This window comes from Procambarus clarkii, chromosome 30 (assembly GCF_040958095.1).
Source record: "Procambarus clarkii isolate CNS0578487 chromosome 30, FALCON_Pclarkii_2.0, whole genome shotgun sequence".
NCBI classification, from domain to species: Eukaryota; Metazoa; Arthropoda; class Malacostraca; order Decapoda; family Cambaridae; genus Procambarus; species Procambarus clarkii.
The window spans coordinates 32564784-32585175 of record NC_091179.1 but is presented as its reverse complement, the minus strand read 5'-3'; the positions used below and the strand labels follow the sequence as shown (position 1 = coordinate 32585175).

At 53.3% G+C, this 20392-nt stretch overlaps 1 protein-coding gene across 1 annotated transcript in view; it reads right to left on the bottom strand.

Annotated features, from left to right (window-relative positions):
* Positions 1-19944, bottom strand: part of LOC138370033 (prestalk protein-like) — a 76956-nt gene extending 57012 nt beyond the window's left edge. Inside the window, exons 1-2 of the mRNA XM_069333807.1 lie at positions 19698-19944; positions 6090-7418 (exon numbers count right to left, since the gene is read on the bottom strand). Of these exons, the coding sequence (XP_069189908.1) occupies positions 6090-7418; positions 19698-19944 (1576 nt within the window). The remainder of the gene's footprint in view (positions 1-6089; positions 7419-19697) is intronic.
* Between the last annotated feature and the right edge of the window lie 448 nt (positions 19945-20392).

The window sequence follows — 20392 nt, the reverse complement described above, 5'->3', positions numbered from 1 at the left end:
CCTTATTTCCTCCTTTATGAAGTGGTGCTATCTCTGCTGTTTTTAGTATATCAGGAATAACGCCAGTATCTAGGCTTTGTCTCCACAGAATGTGGAGGGCCTGCGATAGTGGTTTTTTACAGTTCTTTATGAATATGGAGTTCCAAGAATCCGGGCCTGGTGCAGAATGCATAGGCATACTGTTTATGGCTTCTTCAAAATCCAGTGGGGATAGGGTGACGTCTGATATATGATTTGATGCTGGTATCATTTCCATGAAAAATTAATTTGGGTTATCAATCTTTAATGTGTTTAATGGCTCGCTGAAAACAGAGTCGTACTGCTTCCTCAGTAGCTCGCTCATTTCTTTGTTGTCATCGGTGAAAGTTCCATCTCCCTTTCGCAGGGGCCCGATACTAGATGTGGTTTTTGATCTTGATTTTGCATAGGAGAAAAAATATTTCGGATTTCTCTCTATTTCACTGATGGCCTTTTGCTCTCTTTGCCTCTCCTGGGTTTTGTATGATTCTTGTAGCTTCCGTTCAATTGTTTCTATTTCTCTACCTAACCTTCTTCGCCGTTCTTGAGATAGGGTGCGACTCACAAGTTGTTCCGCGATTCGTTTTCTTCGCCTATATAGGGAACGACGTTCCCGTTCCAATCTGCATCTCTTCCTCTTTTTTCTTAGGGGTATGCGGTTTGAACATATTTCTAGTGCTACTGAACTTATTTTTTCCAGGCACTGGTTCAGGTTTGCATTTTCCAGCTGTTCTTCCCAGTTTATTTCTGTGAAGTCCTGGTTTATTTGCTCCCAGTTTATCTGTTTATTATTGAAGTTGAATTTGCTGAAATCTCCTCCACCGGGAATCTGGACTGGTTTTGAAGGTCTACTCCCCATGGTTGTCATAGCTTCAATTTTGTGATCTGAGTAACAGGTATTTGTAATCATTATGTTCATGATCAATTCATCATTATTAGTGAAAATGAGGTCCAGCGTGTTCTCCTTCCTAGTTGGTTCTACTATTTGCTGGTTTAAGGCAAACCTATCACACATCCGTAGCAGGTCATTTGCATGTGCCTGTTCATTTAGGCTACTTCCTGGTATTCTTTCTGATATTACTGTATTAGCCAGGTGCTTCCATTTCAGGTGCCGAAGGTTGAAGTCCCCAAGCAGGATGATGTTCGGAGCTGGATTTGTGAGGTTTTCCAAGCAGTGTTCTATTTTCATTAGTTGGTCTTTAAACTGCTGAGGGTTTGCCTCCGGTGACTTATATACAAGGACAATAACTACATTTAGAATCTCTATTTTGATTATCAGCACTTCCACCATATCATTTGAGGTGTTTAGCAGCTCAGTACAGATGAGTGTGTCTTTGATGTAGAGGCTGACCCCACCCTGAAGCCGGTGTTTCCTATCACATCTGAAAAGATTGTACTCTGAGATCCATATTTCACCATCAAGGTGTGTCACCATCCTAAACGATTCTTCGCGGCAGGGGATCGTATTCCAGGGACCTGCCCGAAACGCTACGCGTACTAGTGGCTGTACAAGAATGTAACAACTCTTGTATATATCTCAAAAAAAAAAAAAAAAAAAGTAGTCCTTTGTGTGGGTTTCTGTTAGGGCTGCAAACACTGCATTTGCCTCATGATGGAGACCATCTATAAAGTGAACTTTGTTGGATTTGCGTGTTTTTATACCCTGGATGTTGGCAAATATAAATGATGTTATCGTGTTAGTGGAAGTGCTGGAAGCCTTACTTGGTGTTAATATCTGAGGCTCTGGTAAGGAGGCCACTGTGTTTGCGTCCAGGGTGTGTCGTTTTGGAAGTGATTCATCCAGTTTTGGTAGTAGGACGGGTGTTGTCTGGTGTAGTAACTGTGTGCTAATTTGTATTCCAGGGTAGTGTGGTCACACGCTACTGAGGGCCCAGGGTAGTGTGGTCACACGCTACTGAGGGCCCCAGGGTAGTGTGGTCACACGCTACTGAGGGCCCCTGGGTAGTGTGGTCACACGCTACTGAGGGCCCCTGGGTAGTGTGGTCACACGCTACTGAGGGCCCCAGGGTAGTGTGGTCACACGCTACTGAGGCCCCTGGGTAGTGTGGTCACACGCTACTGAGGGCCCCAGGGTAGTGTGGTCACACGCTACTGAGGGCCCCTGGGTAGTGTGGTCACACGCTACTGAGGGCCCCTGGGTAGTGTGGTCACACGCTACTGAGGGCCATGGGTAGTGTGGTCACACGCTACTGAGGGCCATGGGTAGTGTGGTCACACTCTGCTGAGGGCCCCTAGGTAGTGTGGCCACACGCTACTGTGGGCCCCTTGGTAGTGTGGTCACACGCTACTGTGGACTCCTGGGTTGTGTGGTCAAACGCTACTGTGGGCCCCAGGGTTGTGTGGTCAAACGCTACTGTGGGCCCAAGGGCAGTGTGGTCACACGCTACTGAGGGCCCCAAGGTAGTGTGGTCCCACTCTACTGAGGGCCTCTAGGTAGAGTGGCCACACGCTACTGTGGGCCCCTGGGTAGGGTGGTCACACGCTATTAAGGGCCCCAGGGTAGTGTGGTCACACTCTACTGGGGGCCCCTGGGTAGTTTGGTCACACGCTACTGAGGGCCCAGGGTAGTGTGGTCACATGCTACTGAGGGCCCAGGGTAGTGTGGTCACACGCTACTGAGGGACCCAGGGTAGTGTGGTCACACTCTACTGAGGACCCCTGGGTAGGGTGGTCACACGCTATTAAGGGCCCCAGGGTAGTGTGGTTACACGCTACTGAGGGCCCAGGGTAGTGTGGTGACATGCTACTGAGGGCCCCAGGGTAGTGTGGTCACACGCTACTGAGGGCCTAAAGGTAGAGTGGTCTCACGCTACTGAGGGACCCTGGGTAGTGTGGTCACACGCTACTGAGGGCCTAAAGGTAGTGTGGTCTCACGCTACTGAGGGCCCCTGGGTAGTGTGGTCCCACGCTACTGTGGGCCCAAGGGCAGTGTGGTCACACGCTACTGAGGGCCCCAAGGTAGTGTGGTCACACGCTACTGTGGGCCCCAAGGTAGTGTGGTCCCACGCTACTGTGGGCCCCAGGGTAGTGTGGTCCCACGCTACTGTGGGCCCCAGGGTAGTGTGGTCACACGCTACTGAGGGACCCTGGGTAGTGTGGTCACACGCTACTGTGGGCCCCAGGGTAGTGTGGTCCCACGCTACTGTGGGCCCCAGGGTAGTGTGGTCCCACGCTACTGTGGGCCCCAGGGTAGTGTGGTCACACGCTTCTGAGGGCCCCAAGGTAGTGTGGTCACACGCAACTGAGGGACCCTGGGTAGTGTGGTCACACGCAACCGAGGGCCCAAGGGTAGAGTGGTCACACGCTACTGAGGGCCCCAGGGTAGTGTGGTCCCACGCTAATGAGGGCCCCAGGGAAGTGTCATCACACACTACTGAGGGCCCAAGGGTAGTGTGGTCACACGCAACCGAGGGCCCATGGGTAGAGTGGTCACACGCTACTGAGGGACCCTGGGTAGTGTGGTCACACGCTACTGAGGGACCCTGGGTAGTGTGGTCACACGCAACCGAGGGCCCAAGGGTAGAGTGGTCACACGCTACTGAGGGCCCCAGGGTTGTGTCGCCACACGCTACTGAGGGCCCCAGGGAAGTGTCATCACACACTACTGAGGGCCCCAGGGTAGTGTCATCACACACTACTGAGGGCCCCAGGGTAGTGTCATCACATGCTACTGAGGGCCCCTAGGTAGTGTGGCCACACACTACTTTGGGCCCCTGGGTAGTGTGGTCACACTCTACTGTGGGCCCCTGGGTTGTGTTGTCAAACGCTACTGTGGGCCCCTGGGTAGGGTGGTCACACGCTATTAAGGGCCCCAGGGTAGTGTGGTCACACTCTACTGGGGGGCAACTGGGTAGTGTGGACACACGCTACTGAGGGCCCCAAGGTAGTGTGGTCACACTCTACTGAGGGCCCAGGGTAGTGTCTTCACATGCTACTGAGGGCCCCAGGGTAGAGTCATCACACGCTTCTGAGGGGCCACAGGGTAGAGTCATCACACTCTACTGAGGGCCACATGGTAGTGTCATCACATTCTACTGAGGGACCCAGGGTAGATTCATCACACACTACTGAGGGCATCAGGGTAGTGACATCACACGATACTGAGGGCCCCTGGGTAGTGTCATCATACGATACTGAGGGCCCCAGGGTAGTGTCATTCAATGCATGCTACTGAGGGCCCCAGGGTAGTTTCATCACACGATACTGATGGCCCCAGGGTAGTGTCATCACATTCTACTGAGAGCCCCAGGGTAGTGTCATCACATTCTACTGAGGGCCCCAGGGTAGTGTCATCACATTCTACTGAGGGCCCCAGGGGAGTGTCATCACACGCTACTGAGGGCCCCAGGGTAGTGTCATCACACGCTACTGAGGGCCCCAGGGTAGTGTCATTCAATACATGCTACTGAGGGCCCCAGGGTAGTGTCATTCAATACATGCTACTGAGGGCCCCAGGGTAGTGTCATCACACGCTACTGAGGGCCCCAGGGTAGTGTCATCACACGCTACTGAGGGCCCCAGGGTAGTGTCATCACACGGTACTGAGGGCCCCAGGGTAGTGTCACCACACGCTACTGAGGGCCCCAAGGTAGTGTCATCACACGGTACTGAGGGCCCCAGGGTAGTGTCATCACATGCTACTGAGGGCCACATGGTAGTGTCATCACATGCTACTGAGGGCCACATGGTAGTGTCATCACATGCTACTGTGGGCCACATGGTAGTGTCATCACACGCTATTGCGGGCCCCAGGGTCGTATCATCAGATATTACTGAGGGCCCCAGGGTAGTGTCACCACACGCTACTGAGGGCCCCAGGGTAGTGTCACCACACGCTACTGAGGGCCCCTGGGTAGTGTCATCACACGCTACTGAGGGCCCCTGGGTAGTGTCATCACACGCTACTGAGGGCCCCAGGGTAGTGTCATCACATGCTACTGAGGGCCCCAGGGTAATATCACCACATGCTACTTAGGGCCCTAGGGTCGTATCATCAGATATTACTGAGGGCCCCTGGGTAGTGTCACCACACGCTACTGAGGGCCCCAGGGTAGTGTCATCACACGCTACTGAGGGCCCCTGGGTAGTGTCATCACACGCTACTGAGGGCCCCAGGGTAGTGTCATCACATGCTACTGAGGGCCCCAGGGTAGTGTCACCACATGCTACTGAGGGCCCCAGGGTAGTGTCATCACATGCTACTGAGGGCCCCAGGGTAGTGTCACCACACGCTATTGAGGGCCCCAGGGTAGTGTCATCACACGCTACTGAGGGCCCCTGGGTAGTGTCATCACACGCTACTGAGGGCCCCAGGGTAGTGTCATCACACGCTACTGAGGTCCCCAGGGTAGTGTCACCACACGCTACTGAGGGCCCCAGGGTAGTGTCATCACACGCTACTGAGGGCCCCAGGGTAGTGTCATCACACGCTACTGAGGGCCCCAGGGTAGTGTCATCACACGGTACTGAGGGCCCCAGGGTAGTGTCACCACACGCTACTGAGGGCCCCAAGGTAGTGTCATCACACGGTACTGAGGGCCCCAGGGTAGTGTCATCACACGCTACTGAGGGCCCCAGGGTAGTGTCATCACACGGTACTGAGGGCCCCAAGGTAGTGTCATCACACGGTACTGAGGGCCCCAAGGTAGTGTCATCACACGCTACTGAGGGCCCCAAGGTAGTGTCATCACACGCTACTGAGGTCCCCAGGGTAGTGTCATCACACGGTACTGAGGGCCCCAGGGTAGTGTCATCACACGCTACTGAGGGCCCCAGGGTAGTGTCATCACACGCTACTGAGGGCCCCAGGGTAGTGTCATCACACGCTACTGAGGGCCCCAGGGTAGTGTCATCACACGCTACTAAGGGCCCCAAGGTAGTGTCATCACACGCTACTGAGGTCCCCAGGGTAGTGTCATCACACGGTACTGACGGCCCCAGGGTAGTGTCATCACACGCTACTGAGGGCCCCAGGGTAGTTTCAGCACACGTTAATGAGGGCCCCAAGGTAATGTCATCACACACAACTGAGGTCCCCAGGGTAGTGTCACCACACGCTACTGAGGGCCCCAGGGTAGTGTCATCACATGCAACTGAGGGCCCCAGGGTAGTGTCATCACATGCTACTGAGGGCCCCACGGTAGTGTCATCACATGCTACTGAGGGCCCCAGGGTAGTGTCATCACACGCTACTGAGGGCCCCAGGGTAGTGTCATCACACGCTACTGAGGGCCCCAGGGTAGTGTCTTCACACGCTACTAAGGGCCCCAGGGTAGTGTCATCACATGCTACTGAGGGCCCCAGGGTAGTGTCATCACATGCTACTGAGGGCCCCAGGGTAGTGTCATCACTTGCTACTGAGGTCCCCAGGGTAGTGTCATCACACGATACTGAGGTCCCCAGGGTAGTGTCATCACACGATACTGAGGTCCCCAGGGTATTGTCATCACATGCTACTGAGGTCCCCAGGGTAGTGTCATCACATGATACTGAGGGCCCCAGGGTAGTGTCATCACACGATACTGAGGTCCCCAGGGTAGTGTCATCACACGATACTGAGGTCCCCAGGGTATTGTCATCACATGCTAATGAGGTCCCCAGGGTAGTGTCATCACACGATACTGAGGTCCCCAGGGTAGTTTCATCAAACGATACTGATTTCCCCAGGGAATTGTCATCACATGCTACTGAGGTCCCCAAGGTATTGTCATCACACGATACTGAGGGCCCCAGGGTATTGTCATCACACGATACTGAGGTCCCCAGGGTAGTGTCATCACACGATACTGAGGGCCCCAGGGTAGTGTCATCACACGATACTGAGGTCCCCAGGGTAGTGTCATCACACGATACTGAGGTCCCCAGGGTATTGTCATCACATGCTACTGAGGTCCCCAGGGTAGTGTCATCACATGCTACTGAGGTCCCCAGGGTAGTGTCATCACACGATACTGAGGTCCCCAGGGTAGTGTCATCACACGATACTGAGGTCCCCAGGGTAGTGTCATCACATGATACTGAGGGCCCCTGGGTAGTGTCATCACACGATACTGAGGTCCCCAGGGTAGTGTCATCACATGCTACTGATGTCCCCAGGGTAGTGTCATCACACGATACTGAGGTCCCCAGGGTAGTGTCATCACACGCTACTGAGGTCCCCAGGGTAGTGTCATCACATGCTACTGAGGTCCCCAGGGTAGTGTCATCACACGATACTGAGGTCCCCAGGGTAGTGTCATCACACGATACTGAGGGCCCCAGGGTAGTGTCATCACACACTACTGAGGTCCCCAGGGTAGTGTCATCACATGCTACTGAGGTCCCCAGGGTAGTGTCATCACACGATACTGAGGTCCCCAGGGTAGTGTCATCACACGATACTGAGGTCCCCAGGGTAGTGTCATCACACGATACTGAGGGCCCCAGGATAGTGTCATCACACGATACTGAGGGCCCCAGGATAGTGTCATCACACGATACTGAGGTCCCCAGGGTAGTGTCATCACACGCTACTGAGGTCCCCAGGGTAGTGTCATCACACACTACTGAGGTCCCCAGGGTAGTGTCATCACATGCTACTGAGGTCCCCAGGGTAGTGTCATCACACGATACTGAGGTCCCCAGGGTAGTGTCATCACACGATACTGAGGGCCCCAGGATAGTGTCATCACACGATACTGAGGGCCCCAGGGTAGTGTCACCACACGCTACTGAGGGCCCCAGGGTATTGTCATCACACACTACTGAGGGCCCCAGGGTAGTGTCATCACACGATACTGAGGGCCCCAGGGTAGTGTCACCACACGATACTGAGGGCCCCAGGGTATTGTCATCACACACTACTGAGGGCCCCAGGGTATTGTCATCACACACTACTGAGGGCCCCAGGGTATTGTCATCACACACTACTGAGGGCCCCAGGGTAGTGTCATCACAAAGTTACTGAGGGCCCCAGGGTATTGTCATCACACACTACTGAGGGCCCCAGGGTAGTGTCATCACACGATACTGAGGGCCCCAGGATAGTGTCATCACACGATACTGAGGGCCCCAGGGTAGTGTCATCACACACTACTGAGGGCCCCAGGGTAGTGTCATCACACACTACTGAGGGCCCCAGGGTATTGTCATCACACACTACTGAGGGCCCCAGGATAGTGTCATCACACGATACTGAGGGCCCCAGGATAGTGTCATCACACGATACTGAGGGCCCCAGGGTATTGTTATCACACGATACTGAGGGCCCCAGGATAGTGTCATCACACGATACTGAGGGCCCCAGGATAGTGTCATCACACGATACTGAGGGCCCCAGGATAGTGTCATCACACACTACTGAGGGCCCCAGGGTAGTGTCATCACACACTACTGAGGGCCCCAGGATAGTGTCATCACACGATACTGAGGGCCCCTGGGTAGTGTCATCACACGATACTGAGGGCCCCAGGATAGTGTCATCACACACTACTGAGGGCCCCAGGGTAGTGTCATCACACACTACTGAGGGCCCCAGGGTAGTGTCATCACACACTACTGAGGGCCCCAGGGTAGTGTCATCACACACTACTGAGGGCCCCAGGGTAGTGTCATCACACGCTACTGAGGGCCCCAGGGTAGTGTCATCACACGCTACTGAGGGCCCCAGGGTAGTGTCATCACACACTACTGAGGGCCCCAGGATAGTGTCATCACACGATACTGAGGGCCCTAGGATAGTGTCATCACACGATACTGAGGGCCCCAGGGTAGTGTCATCACACACTACTGAGGGCCCCAGGGTAGTGTCATCACACACTACTGAGGGCCCCAGGGTAGTGTCATCACACGCTACTGAGGGCCCCAGGGTAGTGTCATCACACACTACTGAGGGCCCCAGGGTAGTGTCATCACACGCTACTGAGGGCCCCAGGGTAGTGTCATCACACACTACTGAGGGCCCCAGGATAGTGTCATCACACGATACTGAGGGCCCCAGGATAGTGTCATCACACGATACTGAGGGCCCCAGGGTAGTGTCATCACACACTACTGAGGGCCCCAGGGTAGTGTCATCACACACTACTGAGGGCCCCAGGGTAGTGTCATCACACGCTACTGAGGGCCCCAGGGTAGTGTCATCACACACTACTGAGGGCCCCAGGGTAGTGTCATCACACACTACTGAGGGCCCCAGGGTAGTGTCATCACACGCTACTGAGGGCCCCAGGGTAGTGTCATCACACACTACTGAGGGCCCCTGGGTAGTGTCATCACACACTACTGAGGGCCCCTGGGTAGTGTCATCACACACTACTGAGGTCCCCTGGGTAGTGTCATCACACACTACTGAGGGCCCCAGGGTAGTGTCATCACACACTACTGAGGGCCCCAGGGTGGTGTCATCACACGATACTGAGGGCCCCAGGGTAGTGTCATCACACGATACTGAGGGCCCCAGGATAGTGTCATCACACGATACTGAGGGCCCCAGGATAGTGTCATCACACGATACTGAGGTCCCCAGGGTAGTGTCATCACACGCTACTGAGGTCCCCAGGGTAGTGTCATCACACACTACTGAGGTCCCCAGGGTAGTGTCATCACATGCTACTGAGGTCCCCAGGGTAGTGTCATCACACGATACTGAGGTCTCCAGGGTAGTGTCATCACACGATACTGAGGGCCCCAGGATAGTGTCATCACACGATACTGAGGGCCCCAGGGTAGTGTCACCACACGCTACTGAGGGCCCCAGGGTATTTTCATCACACACTACTGAGGGCCCCAGGGTAGTGTCATCACACGATACTGAGGGCCCCAGGGTAGTGTCACCACACGATACTGAGGGCCCCAGGGTATTGTCATCACACACTACTGAGGGCCCCAGGGTATTGTCATCACACACTACTGAGGGCCCCAGGGTATTGTCATCACACACTATTGAGGGCCCCAGGGTAGTGTCATCACAAAGTTACTGAGGGCCCCAGGGTATTGTCATCACACACTACTGAGGGCCCCAGGGTAGTGTCATCACACGATACTGAGGGCCCCAGGATAGTGTCATCACACGATACTGAGGGCCCCAGGGTAGTGTCATCACACACTACTGAGGGCCCCAGGGTAGTGTCATCACACACTACTGAGGGCCCCAGGGTATTGTCATCACACACTACTGAGGGCCCCAGGATAGTGTCATCACACGATACTGAGGGCCCCAGGATAGTGTCATCACACGATACTGAGGGCCCCAGGGTATTGTTATCACACGATACTGAGGGCCACAGGATAGTGACATCACTCGATACTGAGGGCCCCAGGATAGTGTCATCACACGATACTGAGGGCCCCAGGATAGTGTCATCACACACTACTGAGGGCCCCAGGGTAGTGTCATCACACACTACTGAGGGCCCCAGGATAGTGTCATCACACGATACTGAGGGCCCCTGGGTAGTGTCATCACACGATACTGAGGGCCCCAGGATAGTGTCATCACACACTACTGAGGGCCCCAGGGTAGTGTCATCACACACTACTGAGGGCCCCAGGGTAGTGTCATCACACACTACTGAGGGCCCCAGGGTAGTGTCATCACACACTACTGAGGGCCCCAGGGTAGTGTCATCACACGCTACTGAGGGCCCCAGGGTAGTGTCATCACACACTACTGAGGGCCCCAGGGTAGTGTCATCACACGCTACTGAGGGCCCCAGGGTAGTGTCATCACACACTACTGAGGGCCCCAGGATAGTGTCATCACACGATACTGAGGGCCCCAGGATAGTGTCATCACACGATACTGAGGGCCCCAGGGTAGTGTCATCACACACTACTGAGGGCCCCAGGGTAGTGTCATCACACACTACTGAGGGCCCCAGGGTAGTGTCATCACACGCTACTGAGGGCCCCAGGGTAGTGTCATCACACACTACTGAGGGCCCCAGGGTAGTGTCATCACACGCTACTGAGGGCCCCAGGGTAGTGTCATCACACACTACTGAGGGCCCCAGGATAGTGTCATCACACGATACTGAGGGCCCCAGGATAGTGTCATCACACGATACTGAGGGCCCCAGGGTAGTGTCATCACACACTACTGAGGGCCCCAGGGTAGTGTCATCACACACTACTGAGGGCCCCAGGGTAGTGTCATCACACGCTACTGAGGGCCCCAGGGTAGTGTCATCACACACTACTGAGGGCCCCAGGGTAGTGTCATCACACACTACTGAGGGCCCCAGGGTAGTGTCATCACACGCTACTGAGGGCCCCAGGGTAGTGTCATCACACACTACTGAGGGCCCCTGGGTAGTGTCATCACACACTACTGAGGGCCCCTGGGTAGTGTCATCACACACTACTGAGGTCCCCTGGGTAGTGTCATCACACACTACTGAGGGCCCCAGGGTAGTGTCATCACACACTACTGAGGGCCCCAGGGTGGTGTCATCACACGATACTGAGGGCCCCAGGGTAGTGTCATCACACGATACTGAGGGCCCCAGGATAGTGTCATCACACGATACTGAGGGCCCCAGGATAGTGTCATCACACGATACTGAGGTCCCCAGGGTAGTGTCATCACACGCTACTGAGGTCCCCAGGGTAGTGTCATCACACACTACTGAGGTCCCCAGGGTAGTGTCATCACATGCTACTGAGGTCCCCAGGGTAGTGTCATCACACGATACTGAGGTCTCCAGGGTAGTGTCATCACACGATACTGAGGGCCCCAGGATAGTGTCATCACACGATACTGAGGGCCCCAGGGTAGTGTCACCACACGCTACTGAGGGCCCCAGGGTATTTTCATCACACACTACTGAGGGCCCCAGGGTAGTGTCATCACACGATACTGAGGGCCCCAGGGTAGTGTCACCACACGATACTGAGGGCCCCAGGGTATTGTCATCACACACTACTGAGGGCCCCAGGGTATTGTCATCACACACTACTGAGGGCCCCAGGGTATTGTCATCACACACTACTGAGGGCCCCAGGGTAGTGTCATCACAAAGTTACTGAGGGCCCCAGGGTATTGTCATCACACACTACTGAGGGCCCCAGGGTAGTGTCATCACACGATACTGAGGGCCCCAGGATAGTGTCATCACACGATACTGAGGGCCCCAGGGTAGTGTCATCACACACTACTGAGGGCCCCAGGGTAGTGTCATCACACACTACTGAGGGCCCCAGGGTATTGTCATCACACACTACTGAGGGCCCCAGGATAGTGTCATCACACGATACTGAGGGCCCCAGGATAGTGTCATCACACGATACTGAGGGCCCCAGGGTATTGTTATCACACGATACTGAGGGCCCCAGGATAGTGTCATCACACGATACTGAGGGCCCCAGGATAGTGTCATCACACGATACTGAGGGCCCCAGGATAGTGTCATCACACACTACTGAGGGCCCCAGGGTAGTGTCATCACACACTACTGAGGGCCCCAGGATAGTGTCATCACACGATACTGAGGGCCCCTGGGTAGTGTCATCACACGATACTGAGGGCCCCAGGATAGTGTCATCACACACTACTGAGGGCCCCAGGGTAGTGTCATCACACACTACTGAGGGCCCCAGGGTAGTGTCATCACACACTACTGAGGGCCCCAGGGTAGTGTCATCACACACTACTGAGGGCCCCAGGGTAGTGTCATCACACGCTACTGAGGGCCCCAGGGTAGTGTCATCACACACTACTGAGGGCCCCAGGGTAGTGTCATCACACGCTACTGAGGGCCCCAGGGTAGTGTCATCACACACTACTGAGGGCCCCAGGATAGTGTCATCACACGATACTGAGGGCCCCAGGATAGTGTCATCACACGATACTGAGGGCCCCAGGGTAGTGTCATCACACACTACTGAGGGCCCCAGGGTAGTGTCATCACACACTACTGAGGGCCCCAGGGTAGTGTCATCACACGCTACTGAGGGCCCCAGGGTAGTGTCATCACACACTACTGAGGGCCCCAGGGTAGTGTCATCACACGCTACTGAGGGCCCCAGGGTAGTGTCATCACACACTACTGAGGGCCCCAGGATAGTGTCATCACACGATACTGAGGGCCCCAGGATAGTGTCATCACACGATACTGAGGGCCCCAGGGTAGTGTCATCACACACTACTGAGGGCCCCAGGGTAGTGTCATCACACACTACTGAGGGCCCCAGGGTAGTGTCATCACACGCTACTGAGGGCCCCAGGGTAGTGTCATCACACACTACTGAGGGCCCCAGGGTAGTGTCATCACACACTACTGAGGGCCCCAGGGTAGTGTCATCACACGCTACTGAGGGCCCCAGGGTAGTGTCATCACACACTACTGAGGGCCCCTGGGTAGTGTCATCACACACTACTGAGGGCCCCTGGGTAGTGTCATCACACACTACTGAGGTCCCCTGGGTAGTGTCATCACACACTACTGAGGGCCCCAGGGTAGTGTCATCACACACTACTGAGGGCCCCAGGGTGGTGTCATCACACGATACTGAGGGCCCCAGGGTAGTGTCATCACACACTACTGAGGGCCCCAGGATATTGTCATCACACACTACTGAGGGCCCCAGGGTAGTGTCATCACACACTACTGAGGGCCCCAGGGTAGTGTCATCACACACTACTGAGGGCCCCAGGGTAGTGTCATCACACACTACTGAGGGCCCCAGGGTAGTGTCATCACACACTACTGAGGGCCCCAGGGTAGTGTCATCACACACTACTGAGGGCCCCAGGGTAGTGTCATCACACACTACTGAGGGCCCCAGGGTAGTGTCATCACACACTACTGAGGGCCCCAGGGTAGTGTCATCACACACTACTGAGGGCCCCAGGATAGTGTCATCACACACTACTGAGGGCCCCAGGGTAGTGTCATCACACACTACTGAGGGCCCCAGGATAGTGTCATCACACACTACTGAGGGCCCCAGGATAGTGTCATCACACACTACTGAGGGCCCCAGGGTAGTGTCATCACACACTACTGAGGGCCCCAGAGTAGTGTCATCACACGCTACTGAGGGCCCCAGGATAGTGTCATCACACACTACTGAGGGCCCCAGGATAGTGTCATCACACACTACTGAGGGCCCCAGGGTAGTGTCATCACACACTACTGAGGGCCCCAGGATAGTGTCATCACACACTACTGAGGGCCCCAGGGTAGTGTCATCACACACTACTGAGGGCCCCAGGATAGTGTCATCACACACTACTGAGGGCCCCAGGGTATTGTCATCACACACTACTGAGGGCCCCAGGGTAGTGTCATCACACGATACTGAGGTCCGCAGGGTAGTGTCATCACACACTACTGCGGGCCCCAGGATAGTGTCATCACACACTACTGAGGGCCCCAGGGTAGTGTCATCACACGATACTGAGGTCCCCAGGGTAGTGTCATCACACACTACTGAGGGCCCCAGGATAGTGTCATCACACGATACTGAGGGCCCCAGGGTAGTGTCATCACACGATACTGAGGGCCCCAGGGTAGTATCATCACACGATACTGAGGGCCCCAGGGTAGTGTCATCACACGATACTGAGGGCCCCAGGATAGTGTCATCACACGATACTGAGGGCCCCAGGATAGTGTCATCACACGATACTGAGGGCCCCAGGGTAGTGTCATCACACGATACTGAGGGCCCCAGGGTATTGTCATCACACACTACTGAGGGCCCCAGGGTATTGTCATCACACGATACTGAGGGCCCCAGGGTAGTGTCATCACACACTACTGAAGGCCCCAGGGTAGTGTCATCACACACTACTGAGGGCCCCAGGGTAGTGTCATCACACACTACTGAGGGCCCCAGGGTAGTGTCATCACACGATACTGAGGGCCCCAGGATAGTGTCATCACACGATACTGAGGGCCCCAGGATAGTGTCATCACACGATACTGAGGGCCCCAGGGTAGTGTCATCACACGATACTGAGGGCCCCAGGGTATTGTCATCACACACTACTGAGGGCCCCAGGGTAGTGTCATCACACACTACTGAGGGCCCCAGGGTAGTGTCATCACACACTACTGAGGGCCCCAGGATAGTGTCATCACACACTACTGAGGGCCCCAGGGTAGTGTCACCACATGCTACTGAGGGCCCCAGGGTAGTGTCATCACACACTACTGAGGGCCCCAGGGTAGTGTCATCACACGATACTGAGGGCCCCAGGATAGTGTCATCACACACTACTGAGGGCCCCAGGGTAGTGTCATCACACACTACTGAGGGCCCCAGGGTAGTGTCATCACACACTACTGAGGGCCCCAGGGTAGTGTCATCACACACTACTGAGGGCCCCAGGATAGTGTCATCACACACTACTGAGGGCCCCAGGGTAGTGTCATCACACACTACTGAGGGCCCCAGGGTAGTGTCATCACACACTACTGAGGGCCCCAGGGTAGTGTCATCACACACTACTGAGGGCCCCAGGGTAGTGTCATCACACACTACTGAGGGCCCCAGGGTAGTGTCATCACACACTACTGAGGGCCCCAGGGTAGTGTCATCACACACTACTGAGGGCCCCAGGGTAGTGTCATCACACGATACTGAGGGCCCCAGGGTAGTGTCATCACACGATACTGAGGGCCCCAGGGTAGTGTCATCACACACTACTGAGGGCCCCAGGGTAGTGTCATCACACACTACTGAGGGCCCCAGGGTAGTGTCATCACACACTACTGAGGGCCCCAGGGTAGTGTCATCACACACTACTGAGGGCCCCAGGGTAGTGTCATCACACACTACTGAGGGCCCCCGGGTAGTGTCATCACACACTACTGAGGGCCCCAGGGTAGTGTCATCACACACTACTGAGGGCCCCAGGGTAGTGTCATCACACACTACTGAGGGCCCCAGGGTAGTGTCATCACACGATACTGAGGGCCCCAGGGTAGTGTCATCACACACTACTGAGGGCCCCAGGATAGTGTCATCACACACTACTGAGGGCCCCAGGGTAGTGTCATCACACACTACTGAGGGCCCCAGGGTAGTGTCATCACACAGTACTGAGGGCCCCAGGGTAGTGTCATCACACACTACTGAGGGCCCCAGGGTAGTGTCATCACACACTACTGAGGGCCCCAGGGTAGTGTCATCACACACTACTGAGGGCCCCAGGGTAGTGTCATCACACACTACTGAGGGCCCCAGGGTAGTGTCATCACACGATACTGAGGGCCCCAGGGTATTGTCATCACACACTACTGAGGGCCCCAGGGTATTGTCATCACACACTACTGAGGTCCCCAGGGTAGTGTCATCACACGATACTGAGGGCCCCAGGATAGTGTCATCACACGATACTGAGGGCCCCAGGGTAGTGTCATCACAAAGTTACTGCCAACGTATAACTGTACGCTGGCTTATTTTCTTAGGGAAATGCAGGGAAAATATAAATAACAATAATTAAACTCTTAAATCTATTTAATCTTTAAGTTACTCTTACCCCAGATAAAACCCAGCAGAGGCCTGTCTGAAGGACGTGTCAGACATTCCATCCAGTCATAAGACTAGACAAGAAAACATTGATTCAAGACCCTGGCACCTCCAGACTTTCTTAGTGGACTCACTTGAGTCCCAGGTCGAATAGCTTTTGTTCTGTTATTGTCTTATGGGTAAAGCGTGCTCCTGGCATTAACCAGGACACTGGTTCAAATCCTCACACTACTCTAACTGGTTTTCTCCTTTATAATTCACGCTACTGTGATTTCCTTGTGTAATAATAATAATATAAATAATAACGAAAGTGAAGGAAAGACTCAATATATGTATTAGTATATTATAATCAAAATTTCGAATGCAAGCTACATACTTTGTCAAGATGCTGTAAACAATGTTCAGGCCATTGAACATTGTTGGAGGAGCTTGCGTTAATATGTCTGTCCGAGCGCCTCAGAGGCGCCCATCATTAGATGTTGATATGATTTCGCTCCCAAAGGACTAGCTAAGAGATGCTGAAACTTCAGATGATTGATTTTTTTGATTGTTGCCGCCGAAGGCGGCTAGTTTATTGTGCACCCCATACTCATCCTGTGAGCGGTAGCGCAAAAGCATTACAGAGGGCACAAAAGGTCTTTATCAGACCTCATCTTAGATTATTACATAAACAATTTCTTCAATCCTTCACACCTTATAGATACAATGTCAGCTAGTTACAGAGAAAGTGCTATTACAAGAGCTACATATTTACAGTAAGTCATCATACATTAATGGTAGGTCTTATCGTTAATACATAATAGTTTGGCCAATGGGGATATTACAGAGTCATAGGGGAGCTTCTGTTTATTATTAGTCCTCACAATACACTACTTGTTTCTGAATCTCATATGTCGTTCATCTACTGGAAGCAAAATGTGGATACAGTGCAAGGATTTCAGGTAATTTATCCATGGTAATAAGATAGGTTGCCATATCATACAGAGCGAGCCCAGATTTATCTCTAAAAGGCTCAATTTTACAACAATCCAAGATATAGTGTTCGAGTGTGTGTCCCTGCCTATGTCCACACACTTTACACTTTAGTTCATCTAGATCCCTATACAAGCCGAACTGCCAGAGATACTTGTAGCCAAGTCTTATACGAGCTGTGACAACATCTGTTAGTCTACTGACTTTGTTACTTGCCCCATACACATGTTTTACTTCACACATTTCATTGTGATGAACAATGGACCTACTAGTTCCAGTTTGCACTGTTCTACTTTCTTCAAATCCATCTAGGAGTTCTCGTCTAATGACACTTTTAAGGGACCTATTTGATAACTCAAGATTCCATTCAATACTGTCTTTATTTACTGCAGCCTTAGCAAGGGCGTCAACTTTGTCATGTTCCTGCATGCCAATGTGAGAAGGAATCCACAACATTTTTATATTTACCCTCTTGCTAAGTATTCTTACATATCTACGTCTAGCTTCCAAGACAAGCACGTTATTACTTGATTGCAAACTGTTTATTGCTCGTAGTGAGGATAGGGAGTCAGAAATAATTAAGCTGTCTACTTCAGTGTTGTCAATAATTTCGAGTGCTACCAGTATCGCTACCAACTCGGCCTGCATTGTGGACGCCCAGTTACTAATTCGGATATTTCTTTGAATTGTGCTGCCATCGGGCTGATGAGCAATAACAGCACTTCCTGCCCTCCCTGTAGCTGTATTGAGTGATCCGTCAGTGTATATGGTCTGTGCAATGTTGTTTTCAGCTTGTATATTGTGAATGTGTTCTATGGTGCTTAATTTAGCAGCAAGCTGATCATGAGGGTTGCTTGTGATTAGTTTCTTGGTGGGGTATGCAGGGGTCAGGATGTCAAAAGGTACTATCTGCCCGGGTGGAAGGAAGTGCTGTACTCTTTCATCTGTATATACATCGTGCAGTCCCATCATTTTAATATGAGTGGCAGTTCTTTGAATCCATTTAGACTCGCTAGTTCCATTTCGTATGTGTTCTAACAGTGCAACTGACACAATGTTGTTTTTGTTATCACGCAGCAGCTTTAGTCCCATCATAAGATTAATTTCAAATATTCTATCTCGAATGCTAAGTATATTTAATTCTTTCCGCATGTTGAGAACTTTGGTAGTTATAGGACAGCCAAGTATAATTCTGAGTGCTTCATTTTGCATTTTTTCCAGTCTATCAATACTTTTGCCATTCTGCAGGACCAAAGCTGGTGCATGATAGTCTATCAGAGACCTTATATACGCTAAATACATCATTCTTGCTATTCTAATATTAACACCATATTTCGGGCTGTACCCCACTACAGTTCTGAGAGTACTTCAGATGAATGACGAATTGTCCTGGTTTCTGTAATTAAATTGTCCTGGGTTTTTGGGTGCACTATTAATCTCATTAAAGCCTATATGCATAGACCTCGTGGGGCTCAGTGTGGAGATAATGTTTCCGCGGACCACTGCCCGCAGTTCCCAGTAACCAGGACAATTGAACTATCATTCTGAAACTGCGGCATCCCTTGGCGAGTGCCTAGTGAGCACAGTGCCAACGACGCATAACAATAGATGCCACGTGAGGCGTTGGACATAGGCGCCAGTGTACGTGCCATGGACACACACATAGGGTGACCTAATACCCTCTTCTGATGATGGCCGGCGCTAAACAACTTAATAGGTATCAACAACGTTGTCAGCAGATCTGAATACACTCTGCTCTGCGCCCTGCAGCCCTCAGACCTTCAGAGATAGCCCTGGGCGACGGAGCGTCACCACGCGCTCCCTTACACTCTCCAAGCTAGTTCGTGGCCCAGTGTAGAAGATATATATTTTTATAATAAACTAAGGAAAAAGCAGTGGACGTTTGGTACTCCGAGTCCTGCCCACGACCGAGTAACCTTCGACCATCCCCGGTCAACAACAACCTAATCATTCTACAACAACATCAACCGGTGTTATACTGGTGGCAGCTTACTGGGATTCACCCGCTGTACTCCAGCAGCACAGCAGCACACAGCAGCACACAGCAGCTCACAGCAGCACAGCAGCGCAGTAGCACAGCAACACAGCAGTGCACAGCAGCGCACAGCAGCACACAGCAGCGCACAGCAGCACAGCAGTGCACAGCAGCCTGCATCGCAACAATCAGCATGCATGACTCACCCAGCATGCCCCCGTGCCTGACTCACCCAGCGCACGCCCCTGACTCACCGCGCGCCACCAGCTGACTCGCCATGACTCAACGAGCCTTGGAGCCTGCCTGACGCCACCTTCCCGCCTCCCGCTGTCTGAGCTGACGTCTCCTGCCGCCTGACGACTTCTGCCCCACCTGACGTCTCCTGACGTCTCCCGACGCCGACAACGCTGCAGCACAACGCCGCAGAACGACGCCGACGACGCCGCAGCATGACGCCGGACCTGTGACGACCAGATCATCTCTGCCCTGTTGAACGGATTGCAGCCCCAGCAGCCTTCAGCTCTAGTTAAGTACCCTTTGTTATTTGTGTAGTAGAGTAAACTGTGGACTTACGTGGGCACAATGTAAACTTACTTTATGGATAACCGATACTCGCTCAGGCCTCGCTCGCGCACTTACCCCCTCAGTCCACGGTCTCGTTCACTATCGGAGAGTAACTTAGTCTTAACTATTGAACTCCCTACGATCGCTCACTTATCCTTAGCCAGTGAACTCCCACCCCCAGCTCTTGGTAGCTTATCCTCATTAACCTCTACAACCAGCAGTGACTCAGTAATCATGACTCAAACCCCGAATACTGCGGGTTCTAACTCGAACACCGTCACAGTTCTTCCACAGTCTGTTGACATTCGCCCATTTAGTGGAAAGGATCCAACCCTCTTGGAGACATGGTTCGCTAGTGTAGAG